General features: G+C 39.4%; 1 protein-coding gene across 2 annotated transcripts; it reads left to right on the top strand.

The window, feature by feature from the left end:
- LOC146572223 (uncharacterized) lies at window positions 1-12,264 on the top strand. 2 transcript variants are annotated; one of them, XM_085276248.1, is made up of 12 exons: window positions 1-377; window positions 3,151-3,313; window positions 3,411-3,838; window positions 6,874-7,075; window positions 7,364-7,416; window positions 7,690-7,840; window positions 7,928-8,011; window positions 8,119-8,193; window positions 8,306-8,392; window positions 8,754-8,831; window positions 10,460-10,702; window positions 11,126-12,264. In XM_085276248.1, the coding sequence occupies exons 1-12, from the start codon at window positions 369-371 to the stop codon at window positions 11,908-11,910; spliced, it is 2,358 nt and encodes a 785-aa protein (XP_085132374.1). In that variant the 5' UTR covers window positions 1-368; the 3' UTR covers window positions 11,911-12,264. The 2 variants fall into 2 exon arrangements, with proteins under 2 accessions (XP_085132374.1, XP_085132373.1); XM_085276247.1 differs by having other exon boundaries at window positions 7,925-8,011.

Genomic DNA, 12,264 nt, shown 5'->3' with positions numbered 1-12,264 from the left:
CCCCTAAAGGAAGCAGCCGGAAGAAGAATGAGAATAGGAAAGATGTCTGAAAAAGTGGAGGGCAGAAAATGGATATTTAATTTTGTCATCTGTCTGTAGAGATGCACACCTTGTAATCACGGGGAGGCAGTAATTCAGCAGCAGCAATTTCAGCGTCGAAGAAGAAGAGGAGGAGGCGGAGTAGAAGAAGAACCGCTGTTTAAAAGAAAAAAAAGGAAAAAAGTGGTGGCGCAACACAGTTTAGCTAGCACAGAGTGCACGGTTAGTTCATGACAGCTGCTCCCATCCGGAATAACGCTTGTACTTAACCCCGTGTGTAGCCCTGTTTCTCCTATGACATCCTTCACAGTCGGCTCCGACCTCGCACTATGTTTGAGGTAACGTGACAGCGTAGCTGCTTTCAGGCTGTTACTGTGCAGCTGGCTGCAGTTTGCTGTAGCTGCTGTAGTTAACCAGTTAGGTAAATGCACGTCGTAAACAGGTTATCCTCGTAGGTCAGGGACACCGTATTACTTGAGAGTGCACCGGTGTGGACTTGATGCTAACCTTCTTACGTTCATGCACAGAACCAATTATGTCATTATAGCTTTAAAGCTAGCTGGTTAGCAAACGGTAATTGTTATTAAACAAGGCAGAGCTGCATTCATTACGATAGTACAATGACTTATACACTGCGACTGACTGATGGAGACGTGGAGGCATATATTCAGCGGCCAAGTGAAATAGTCAAGAATATTTTCCTGCAGGGGATAACGCAAGCAAACGAGACAAAACAAGTTTATTTTGAAAGGCTGTTCAGGTTGCTGACTCTTGGAACCCAAGAAAGGTCTAAACAGAACTTGCTGCTAAACTATTAAACAAAATCTAAATCTCTTGAAATGGATTGTTTTCATTTTACAATTGTATAAGAGAAATATTTTTACTTTTGTGAATTTAGAAACTTGAGAAAGCGTTTTTCTTTTCCCGGACACTAATATATAACTATCAGAATAAATCCAGGTTAATTTTTCAGACTGTGTTAGAAAATATTCTGCAGCACTTAAAACAGAAGTTTAACATTATCCTGCATGAATGCTTTATGGTAGGAAAGGTTATAATTTTACCAGGGTGGAATAATACAGACCACATTACATTTATGTGAGTTGGTCCGGGTCGTCGGGAATTATGTGTGTGCAGTCCACTTGGTAGCCTCATCAGCCTAAATTAATTGAGAAGGGGGGGGAGGCAATATTTGGAGCGTACAGTATTTAGTGGGGGGGGGGGGGGGGGGGGGTGTTACGTTGAAACTAACAGCAGATTCTTGAAGTCGTTCATACGTCCAGTTAAACGGGTCAGTTAAACTTTTTAGGCTGGGATACAAATCAATTCAAGTTCATGCTCGAGTTTATTTGGTAATTTTAATGCATATTTAATACGTTTCTTGACATTTTGTTGGTTGGTATGGTTGTTAAAGACATATAAACGTTAAATTAGTAAGGTAACTAGTTAAATGGGATTCACTGGTGGTTGTTTCGTTGATGATGGTTGGTTGATTTTAGGCCAGTTTTAACATGTTTCATAATATATCTGCTAAATGTACTCTAACATTGTCATATCGAGGCTGTGTGCTCATCATCTGTGTTCAAAAAACAAAAAGTGAACTTTTAGAGTTTATGTTTGAGGTGATTTCCTTTTCGTGGTGTGTGCGGTTACAGCCTGTGGCTCAGGTGTATTGTTTCTTTATATTATATAATTAATGCACAATTATATAATGTTTACATTACACAGTATTAGTACCAGTATATCAGTATTGCACTTAACGAGAAGTATACAAGAAGAGACATATTTCAGTTATGTTGTTACTGTTGATGTTGCATAATTTGTCCTACAGGGGGCACTCTGAAACGTCTATGTTGGTAACGTGTTTGGAACGGCAGCCATCAAAGCAGATCGAGTTATCCACGACTTGTTATAACAATAAAACAAGATGGTTATGTTAGTAAGGACTCATAAATAACAAATCACAACATATAATCTCTGTGTTTCATCTGTCTGACAGAAAAAGCAGCTTTTATATCAGATTTTTAAAAGCACCAAATATCGGTTTCTGTATTGTTCTTAAAAATCTTATATCAGCCGGGCTCTAGAACATATTATATCAGATGTTTATTCAATTCAATACAAAATGTATTTGTATAGCACATTTAAAAACAACAGAGTTGACCAAAGTGTTTCATCGGTTAAAAACAAAAGAAAACAATAGAGAAACAAATACAGATAAATAAGAAGACAGTGAATTAACAATAAAAACATAAAACAGGCCTGATGGTACTCGTACTGAACTCGAATTAAAAGCCAAACTAAAAAAGTGAGTTTTAAGATGCATTTTAAATGACTGAATAGACTCTGAAGTACGAATCTCCTCTGGCAGATTATTCCAGAGTCTGGGTGCTGCTACTGCGAAGGCCCGATCTTCTCTATGCTTCAATCGAGACCTTGGTTGTGCTAAGAGCAACTGGATAGATGATCTCACTGCTCTTTTGGGGTCATACATGTTGAGGAGTTCGTTTAAATAACTAGGCGCCATATTATTTAAAACTTTAAAAGTAAGTAAAAGAATCTTAAAATCAATACGATATTTTACAGGGAGCCAGTGTAAATTTGCTAAAACTGGCGTATCAATTAGATGTTGTAAGAGTGGTAAGAGTTTTTTTTATTCTTGCCGTCATTAATCTAAGTAGTTTTACTTGTTTAACCTGAACTCTCGAGTCTAGGATGTAACGCCATATTATGTAATCACTTGACAAAATGTTATCTGTTTTATAATTGACCAAAATGGATGTTTAACTGCTGTATTATGTCAAGTAAAAGTATTCAAAATGATTAAGTTATTGTAAATGGCCTGTATTTGTATAGCGCTTTACTAGTCCCTAAGGACCCCAAAGCGCTTTACACAACCAGTCATCCACCCATTCACACACACATTCACACACTGGTTTGTGGCAAGCTACATTGTAGCCACAGCCACCCTGGGGTGCACTGACAGAGGCGTAATATAAAAATAAACAGTAACTTCTGATGGCTTTATATAGCAGCTCTTTTTTCTTGTGTGAAACTTGAGCTGTTGTAGAGTAGATGACCTGTTTTTCCTTCTGTTTGATATCTTAATAGGATCCTGAACTTCAAGATCCTTTATCACTGAGTCTGAATGAAAACTGCAGTGACCAGTCTTCCCCCAAAAAAGCACCAGCAAGCCCCGACTACACCTGTGAGATTCCAGAGATCCGAGTAATCATCAAAGAGGAAGAGGATGGCTGGACTGTGAGTGAGAATAGTGAGTGGAGAATCTTGAATTATAGCTTCTCTTCACTACATGATACACACATTGTTGCTCTTTGTGATTTTTCACCTTTTTCATATATTAAACGCAGATGAGAGCCTCAGCTCAGAGAGAGAAAAAGAGGATGCTTCTGTAGACGGCTGCCTTCCCCACCAGAAAGCGAGTGGCGTGGAGAGCTCTGCTTCATATGGCGTAAAGAAACCCCAGAGAGGATGTGCAGCGGAGAAACGGTTTGAGAAGCCTTGCCCTGCCACAGAGAGCCTGCAGAGACACAAGCTCGCGAGCTCCGATGAGAAACCGCAGATTTCCTGCAAATGTGGGAAGGCATCAGGAAACGTGACTGTACATCAGTGCAATAACACAGGAGAGAATCCCCTCTCCTGTCCAGGACGGGACATGACCCCCGGTCACAAAAGGAACGTGAAATCCCATCAGGAGCGCTGGGACCGAGACCAGAGAGCATCTTTACACACAGAAGAAGAGCTACAGCAGACCGAAACGTCAGCACCTTGCCAAACTGTATGTTGTTTTAGATTTTGTAGATATTATGAAAAGATCAACACATGAAGTTTTCATTGTTTGTTTTTTTTAGTCATCTAGCTTACTAAATTTTATTTATGTGTTATTCGTGAATGCATTTATAATGTCCCAGTCGGCCTCGTGCAGGAAGGTGTACATGTTTGTTCTTAAAGATCGGGTCTTAAAACTCATGTGACCATTAAAACTCATCCCTCGTGTTCATGCTGCCCATTAAAAGATCACATTCTGTTGTTTTTGAATATGAGTACAGAATCAGTCCTTGTGCTGTGCGTCTCAAATCAGTTTAGATCTCACAGGTTTAGATCTGACAATCTGCTAGACACGATCACATGGTGACAGTCAGGAGTAAAAACTCCCTTTTAACTGGAAGAAATCTATATTTTGATATTTTACGTTTTTGACTGCAGTGGAGGGACGATGATAAGATGAGGACTTCGTAACATTGCTTACATTATAAACACTTTAGGAAGGGATGTTTTTGTGTGGCGCATACTAAAGGAATGACATGTTGTTTTAAGACTGACTCAAAGAATGTAGCTTTTAATTTTCCCCTACCAAGAGTGGTCCAGCTCTGCTGTGTTAAGTACAAGAAAATGTTACTAGAAGAAATCCTCAGTGTTTTCTTCAGTTTTAATTCTCTCGTGCCCTTTTTTTAAACTCTGTAAGTCAGGGGTGTCAAACTCAAATACACAGTGGGCCAAAATTCAAAACTGGAACAAAGTCGCGGGCTAACGTTAATATTTATTGAAATATATTTATTCCTCCAGATATAAGAATGAATCTTTTCTTATGGACTCAAACACATTTTGCTAAAAAACTGAATATGGAACAAGCAAAGCTTAATTCTAAACAATATATATATTAGCTATATAATACCAGTAGGCCAGCTCTAATAGTAATTTGGTGTGGCTTCGCGGGCCAAATGTAATTAGGCTACGGGCCAAATTTGGCCCGCGGGCCAGAGTTTGACACCTATGCTGTAAGTGATTGCTTCTTAATGTCACGGTGTAGTGCTGCTCTGTTGGAAGCTGTATAAAAACAAAGTGAATTTTGAATTTCCCACTATTTTTCAGACCTTGTTTTTTTTACCTTTTTTCCCCTTAAAATTTAGAAATAAAATGCTTATTTGTCCTAAGTTTTGACTGCATGACTTGGAAGTTCCCCAGTGTGAGACTGCTTTTTATAGTTTTTAACTTTTGAAACTAAAATTGGATCTTTTGGGTTAGATGGGAGAAAACAGCAGTGATAAGTGTGGTTAGTTGTATAAATAAGACATGCATTTTGTTATATTTAAATTAGTGGTAATGCTGGAAAATCTGTGCACTTATATTCTTCTTGCTATGTTTTGTACGTTGGGATATTAACTCCCACCTCTTACATGCAGTATTGTCACTGCACTGTGTGTAAATACAGAGAACACTTTCCTTTTATTCCAAAACCCAGCTCACGCTGACGTAACACGCTCATAAATCTGGCCCTTTGGGTTCAAAATACTAATGATGACTTTCCACGAATATGCAGCTACTCTCTAAGAGGCTTCATTAATCTTGGCGTTTTTGCAGTTGAATGTTTGATGGCTCCAATTTGAAATGTCACATGCGTTAGGGCAGAGGATGAGAATAGGAAGTTGTTTTTGTGTGAGGCCCTTTGTTTCAGTCGGTCCAGTGAGGTCCGGTGTTTTTGGACAGTGACACATTCTTTGCAGTTTTGCCTTTGGATTTGAAATCAAGCATTCAATATGTGATTGAAGTGCAGAGTTTTAGCTTTAAGACATAATTTTGTTAAACTTCTTGAAAGAAGTTTAACAAAATTATGTCTTTAACTTTAAGAAATGCAGGATTAAAATCATTTGACAAACTAACATAATCCTAAATTTAATGGTTGTTTTTAATACTTGGATAACAATTCTTTGCAGTCATGACTGCCTGAAGTCTGGCAGCCACGGACATCACCAAATGCTGTGTTTCCTCCTTGAGAGGCTCTGCTTGGCCTTTACTGCAGACACCTACGGGTGTTGGTTGTTTGTAGGTCTCTTTGTTTCAATCTGGTCATTGAGGAATGTTTCATTTATTTGCATTGAGAAACATTTGGGTTGCTTTTGCACTTTGCTTTGAGTATTAATGATTTACACCGTAAAGCACTGTTCAGTCAGTTTTGCAGCATGTGGGTGAATCTGAGCAGACAGTGTAGCCCTGCACACATCACAATTCATCCTGCCCCTTCTATCAGCGGTCACATTATCAGTAATCACCTGCTTACATTGGTTAATGCCATAATATTGTCTCCACCATCATCATTGTTTGATAGATGATGTGGTATGCTTCAGATCATGAGCTGCTTCTCTCTTCCATACTTTTCTCTTCCTATCATTCTGGTACCAGTTGAGCTAAGTTTCACTCAAAGCTTTTTTTTCGGAACTGTGGAGACTCATTTTGATGTTTTCTGGCTGATTTCGTCTTCCTGTTCGTGAGTGTAAGCAGTGGTTTGCACCTTTCTGTAAACCCTCTGCACTGCATTCATGTAGGCAGAAGTTGTTTGCCTTAACCAAGGAAAGGATTCGTCTCATAAGTGTATCTATCAGGAGGCTGAGGCGTAGCGCTGGCCATTTTTCCCTTTTGGACTCAAATAAAAGGATAGCAAATACAAATTCAACAATGATAAACAACTCCAGAAACTTTATCTGCCTAATTTGTCATGGAATAACAACATAATGGACCTTTTGCTCTTAGATTCTGACAATGGGAAACAATGTATAAAATTGGATGGCTATAATTTCTACATGGTTAATGCAATGCTTTGGTTTAAACCCCCTGAATTAAATCTGCAGGTCTGTACTTCAGTCTTGATTGTTTCAGTTGAAATCCACCAGTAGTGGTGTAACGAGTAAACATGACAAAACTGTTTCATTGTCCAGAACCTGCAGATAACTTTGTCATTCAGTAGCTTCTTCGCTTCCTTGTGACAGATGTGCTCTGACGTCGTGAATTCCTTTTAGCTCTGTTTTCTGTTTTAAGAATTCTCCTAAACGTGAGCACCCGAAGTCACGCGGGCTCAAGATGGCATCTGAAAACTTAAACGACCAAACGCTACATTTGACTGTAAGACTGCATGCAGGGGAGGAGGAGGAGGAGGTGGGCGAGGAAGAAGAAGAGGAACAAGATGAAGAGATTGGAGGATTAATCAACTCTGATGGAGAAGTGGTTGAATGGGATTCTGGTGAGTTATCAGCACCGCGGGTTTAATGAAAACCCACGACTTCTGCAAACAATACTCATTTATTTACACAAGGGTCCTTCCTTGATTCTGTTTCTCATGTGAATTTGTAAGCTTATTGGCTAAAGAATATCTTAAATAACAGAAGAAATGCATTAATAATCTTTCCCAGATACTCACAGCACTCATAGTTTGCATTTAGTTTATCACTACATTGACATTCCTTCTTTGTCTGGATTGCAGACTGTCAGTTTTTTCTTTAACCTAAGGTAACTGTTTTGATTTTTACAGCAGGCAGCTCTGACCGAGGCTCTGATTGCTCAGCAGGTCCTCCGCCTAGCAAGGTAATTCATTTTAACACAGTTTATCAGTTTAATGTCTAAGATTGGGTAATTACTGCATCTCAGTCACCACGGGAGTGCTTAGTCTTGTAGTGTCGACTGTTGGTGTCATAAATCAAATCAAAATTGCTCATTTGCATCTGCAGCACCACTCTTTGCCTCCTGCCCTACACACACCTACTGCCACTGAATAGTTGGGATGTTGTACATACAGTAGTTTAAAAACTGACTTTACAGGTGGGCTTCTGATGTTTTTTAATGATTGTGATCATGCAGGAGTCTCAGCTGCGAGGCCAAAGCCAGAGAGACAGCAGCAGCCCGACGCTCATCATGGAGGTTGTTTCTGTGGGGGAAGATGAAGAAAGGGAGGACGCAGAGGAAAAAACAATAGGGGCAAAGATGAATGCTGCCTCCCCCTCATACTGTGGTAAACACAAGTGAAGGAAAACCAAAAAACTGTTAAATAATCATCACATTTGGTCCTGAGGTTATTTTGTTTTGCACTTGTTAGCAGAAAAAAGACCAAGAAGAACTAAAAAGGTTCCAGTAGTGTATGTGGAGAACTCAGACACAGAGCTAGATGTTCCTGCAAATGCTGGTGAGTGACATGAAGTAAAAAGGTAGCACTCGTGGCACATTCAGAAGAGATGGAAGGAGACCATCAGTGTAATAGATTTCTTTTCCGCTTTTTTCTTCATCCGAAAGCAAAACGAAGAGGCAGAAGAAAGATTTCTCGAAGTCCACTGTTGCCAGCTGAAGACTCAGAGGCAGATGCAGGAGGTCAGTGAGTGATTCTTGTGTTTTCTACTGCAGCTTAACGTATGTTAACTACTCTGAAGTTACGTTATTATGACTTCATAAGTCATAATTAGTCTTTTTCTTTATCTTAAAGTATCACAGCGTACCCGAAGAAAGAGAAATTTGCATGCAGCAGCAGAACCGGAAGAATTAAACTCAAAAAATACCCGCCGTGCTGCTGGTAAGAAAAGAAAAAAATAAGCCTGACTCTTGAATATTACGTCCAAACTTCAGATATTTGCTTATATGCTGTGATTCCTATAATTTATCATCCTTATCTTTATAATCTCTTCTGCTATTTGCACATTCTTTACTGTAAATTCCTAAGTTAATTTGTAAATTTTTGTAGTAAACTGTAAATTGTAAATATTGTAAAACTTTTCTTCTGTCATTTAATGGTCGGGCATTGTACAGCTACAAGCATTTCACCCCCATGTCATACTGTGTATGGTTGTGTGTGTGTGTGTGACAAATAAAATTTGAATTTGAATTTGAATTATATGCTGTGATTCTTAAAATCTATGACTTAATTTTTTCAACAGCAAAGCGACCGTATAGACAAAGGAAAGATACCAAAACATCTGGTGAAGCAGAAGGAGAGAACATGGCTGTTTCACCAGGTAAGAAATAATAAAATTACCTAATCAGTGAATAACCAGCTCAGTGTTCAGCTGAGGTACTAAAATGGTGTTTTCTGAAAACCCAGAAAAGCTTTTCTGGTTCAATGCTCATTTAAAAAAAGACCGAGGAAAAGTGGAAAAATTTTTGTGGTCAGGCAAATTGAAATATGAAGTTCTTTTGGAAAATATAGATGCCACGTCCTTTGGACTAAGGGAAAGGGACCAGGCAGCTTGTTATCAGCTCTCAGTTTTAAAGCCTGCTGTGATGCTATGTGGCTGCATTAGTACCTGTTAAATTGTCAGTTTGTGCATCTGGAAGGGCACCATCAGTGCTGAAAGGTATAAACAGGCTTTAGAGCAAATTACGCTCCCATCCAGAAATCGTTTTGAGGGAAGGCCTTGCATATTTCACCTCAGGTCACACATGCTCCCAGACTCTGTTAAAAGAAGAGAGAATGATACACAGTGGGAAAAACAGCCCTGTTTCCCACTGTATCATTTCAAGAAATATGTTTCTTGACATGATACATTTCCTTAGTTCGAGACATTTGATATGTTTTCTAGGGCTGTTCGATATAACGATATATATCGGCTGACAATATAAAAACATCTAACGTTTCATTTTACGCTATTGTTTGTTTCGTGGTGTCAAAATAAACCGTTTACAGCAATATTTTTTCATCTTTTTGATGGTCACTGTAGTGGCTATATTAATTAAGTTCTCTCTTTCTCTTATACTTAATATAACCACACTACGGACGGACAAGCGCCTGTTTTTATGCGTTGTGGTTAGCAACAACAATGGTAAAACCATCGTATGTCCGCTTGTTTATTTTCCACATAAACCTTTCACAATAAAGCTCAAGATCCTGTTGAGACTTTTCAAAATAAACTGAATCACGTGAAAAAGCAGATTTTTTACGGATGAGAAGTAAAAAAAGAGCCGCCAGGTGTTAAAAAATAAACCTTAGATTCAAACGTTAGAACAGGCTTTCCCCCGCAGCACGCCGTGTAATAAATACACGTCGTGTAATAAATCCCAGTCGATCAGGAGCTTGTGAAATACTCAGTCTGGCACCAGCAACCATGCCACATTCAAAATCACTTAAATGACCTTTCTTCCCCATTCTGATGCTTGGTTTAAGCTTCAGCAAGGCTTCTTGATGATGTCTACATGCTTAAATGCATTGAGTTGTTGCCATGTGATTGGCTGATTAAATATTTGCATTAAGGAGCAGTTGAACAGATGTATCAAACAAAGATTCTGGCAAGTGTATAGAGTATAAGCTTTCTAATGATAATTTCAGTGTAAACAGTTTGGAAGCATTTAAAGACAGAATATTATCTGAACATGTCTTCAACATGCAACAGAAACAGGCCTTTAGAGTCTCTACTCTTTCTTTATATGCATAATGAGTGTAGGGGTAATGAGATCTGTATATAAATATCTTCGGGCCAAAATGTTGCTGCTTCTGTTTTTCATTCCTGTAGGTGTCAGATATGTAGGATTGGTTTGACTTTGAACAGATCGTTTTGAAGAAGACTTCAGTTTGTGAGCTACACGTCATGTTTGAGCTTTAAAATAGAAGCCTCACCTTGTAATTTCCTCTTGTTTTCCATCTCCATAGACAAGAAGCGCCCTGGCAGAAAGATGATCTGTGTACCAATTGAAATACCTCCTGAGCTCCTGAAGAAACCCAAAGAAAAAATGGAGTACCACTGCTCAGTGTGTGGCAAAGAATTCCCACATGCCTACAAACTAGAGCGGCATGAGCTGATCCACACAGGAGAGAAACCGTACTGCTGCTCCATCTGTGGCCGTGGTTTTAACCAGAAGGGAAATCTCAAAACGCACTACAAAGTCCACTTAGGTGAGAGCTGCTAACAACGCAAATATAATACTTGACAAGCCAGAAGCATTGCATTGCACTGTTGCAATACAATGGTGGCATCTTTCACTACTTTTAACATTGGCACTGTGTTTTATTTGCTCCAAATGCATTTTTATCTTGGAACTGAAGATGCATGATTTATAGTTTTTCAAAGCAGCATTTGCCATTTATACTGCTGATAGATTTGTCTTGGTCATTAACTAGGAAAATTGTAATGATTAGTATATAATAATTAACCAATTTAAGTTTTGATCTCCTACCTGTTAATCCTATGACCTGAGTTATTTGCACTTTTACCCCAATGTAAAAGTGAGGTAAGCCTAAACTTCTATGAACTGCAGAGGTTGTTATACCTCAAAGCAAAAGAGTAAAACATGGTTTGAATCTTCCACTTCTCTGTAGGTCGTAAGGGTGCTGTGGATTTTGATGATGAGGTGAATCCCATAGCGTCAGAACTCTCTGAATATTTAAAATCCCTGCCTGGCGAGTCCAGGATTCGATCATCCCTCCGTTGCCTGGAATGTGGAAAAGACTGTGACAGTCATTCAGCTTTGCAAGCACACCACATCACTTCACACACTCAGACAGCCTCTGAATCAGGCCCCATCAAGCCCGGCGCACCACCTCTTCTCTTCTGCCGCCGCTGTGGCATTCAGTTTAGTGAAAAAGAAAATCTGGAAGAACACATGAAGACCCACATCAAGGAGAAGCCCTACTCCTGTCCCGACTGTGGCAAGAGGTTCATTAACGAGAGTTACATTCAAATCCATCAGCGCATCCATACTGGGGAGAAACCGTTCCTCTGCTCTCAGTGCGGCAAAGGATTCCATACTGCCTCCTCCCTCAAGCTGCATGAAATGCAGCACTCCGGGGAGAGACCGTTTGCATGTTCCATTTGTGGGAAGACATTTCGGATTAACTCTTACCTAACAGCGCATTACCAGACCCACATTAAAGACAGGCCATTCATTTGTAGCATTTGTGGAAAAGGCTACTCCAGAGCAGAGGAATTGAAGGTGCACCACAGACTTCATACCGGAGAGAGACCCTACGAGTGCGGGGATTGTGGGAAGAGTTTCATTTATCGTCAGGGCCTTCGGCAGCATCAACGCACACATGCTGGAAGACGCATCGGGCCAACCAGACAGCTTGGTAGACCAAAACAGCAGGCCAGGCTTGACATCTAACACTTAATCTATCGATGAATTTTTGTTGTTAACCGTGTTTGAAAGTATTGCAGTAAATTGTGTTTTTCTTCCTTCCATTCCTCACAGCTGCAGAAAAGATGATTACTGTGTCTAAAAAATGTACACCACAGACTTCCTGTGGGTTGCCAAGAGTTTGACAGTTTGTTGTGTGGTTTTTCTTCTATCCATGTTTTCTAATTATGTTTTTATTTACCACCACTTGTAGCTCATCTGTATAAATTTGAGTGCCTTTGTAACCTGCATGCCAAATACTAATTAATGTTTAAAAAAAGATCATGCACTATATCCTTGATATTTTAAAATCCATGTTGATGGAATACAGACATTTTTAAG

Source organism: Mchenga conophoros, linkage group LG6 (assembly GCF_057382185.1).
Source record: "Mchenga conophoros isolate Kocher_MC1m ecotype Shallow Benthic linkage group LG6, M_conophoros_male_GT1.1, whole genome shotgun sequence".
Taxonomy (NCBI): Eukaryota; Metazoa; Chordata; class Actinopteri; order Cichliformes; family Cichlidae; genus Mchenga; species Mchenga conophoros.
This window is presented reverse-complemented; position numbering and strand designations above follow the sequence as displayed.

Bases quoted from the DNA above. Each gene is read 5' to 3' on its own strand.
- LOC146572223 (XM_085276247.1), top strand. The intron at 3,314-3,410 runs GTGAGTGGAGAA...TATTAAACGCAG, and splicing joins CTGGACTGTGAGTGAGAATA to ATGAGAGCCTCAGCTCAGAG. The intron at 8,012-8,118 runs GTGAGTGACATG...TTCATCCGAAAG, and splicing joins AGATGTTCCTGCAAATGCTG to CAAAACGAAGAGGCAGAAGA.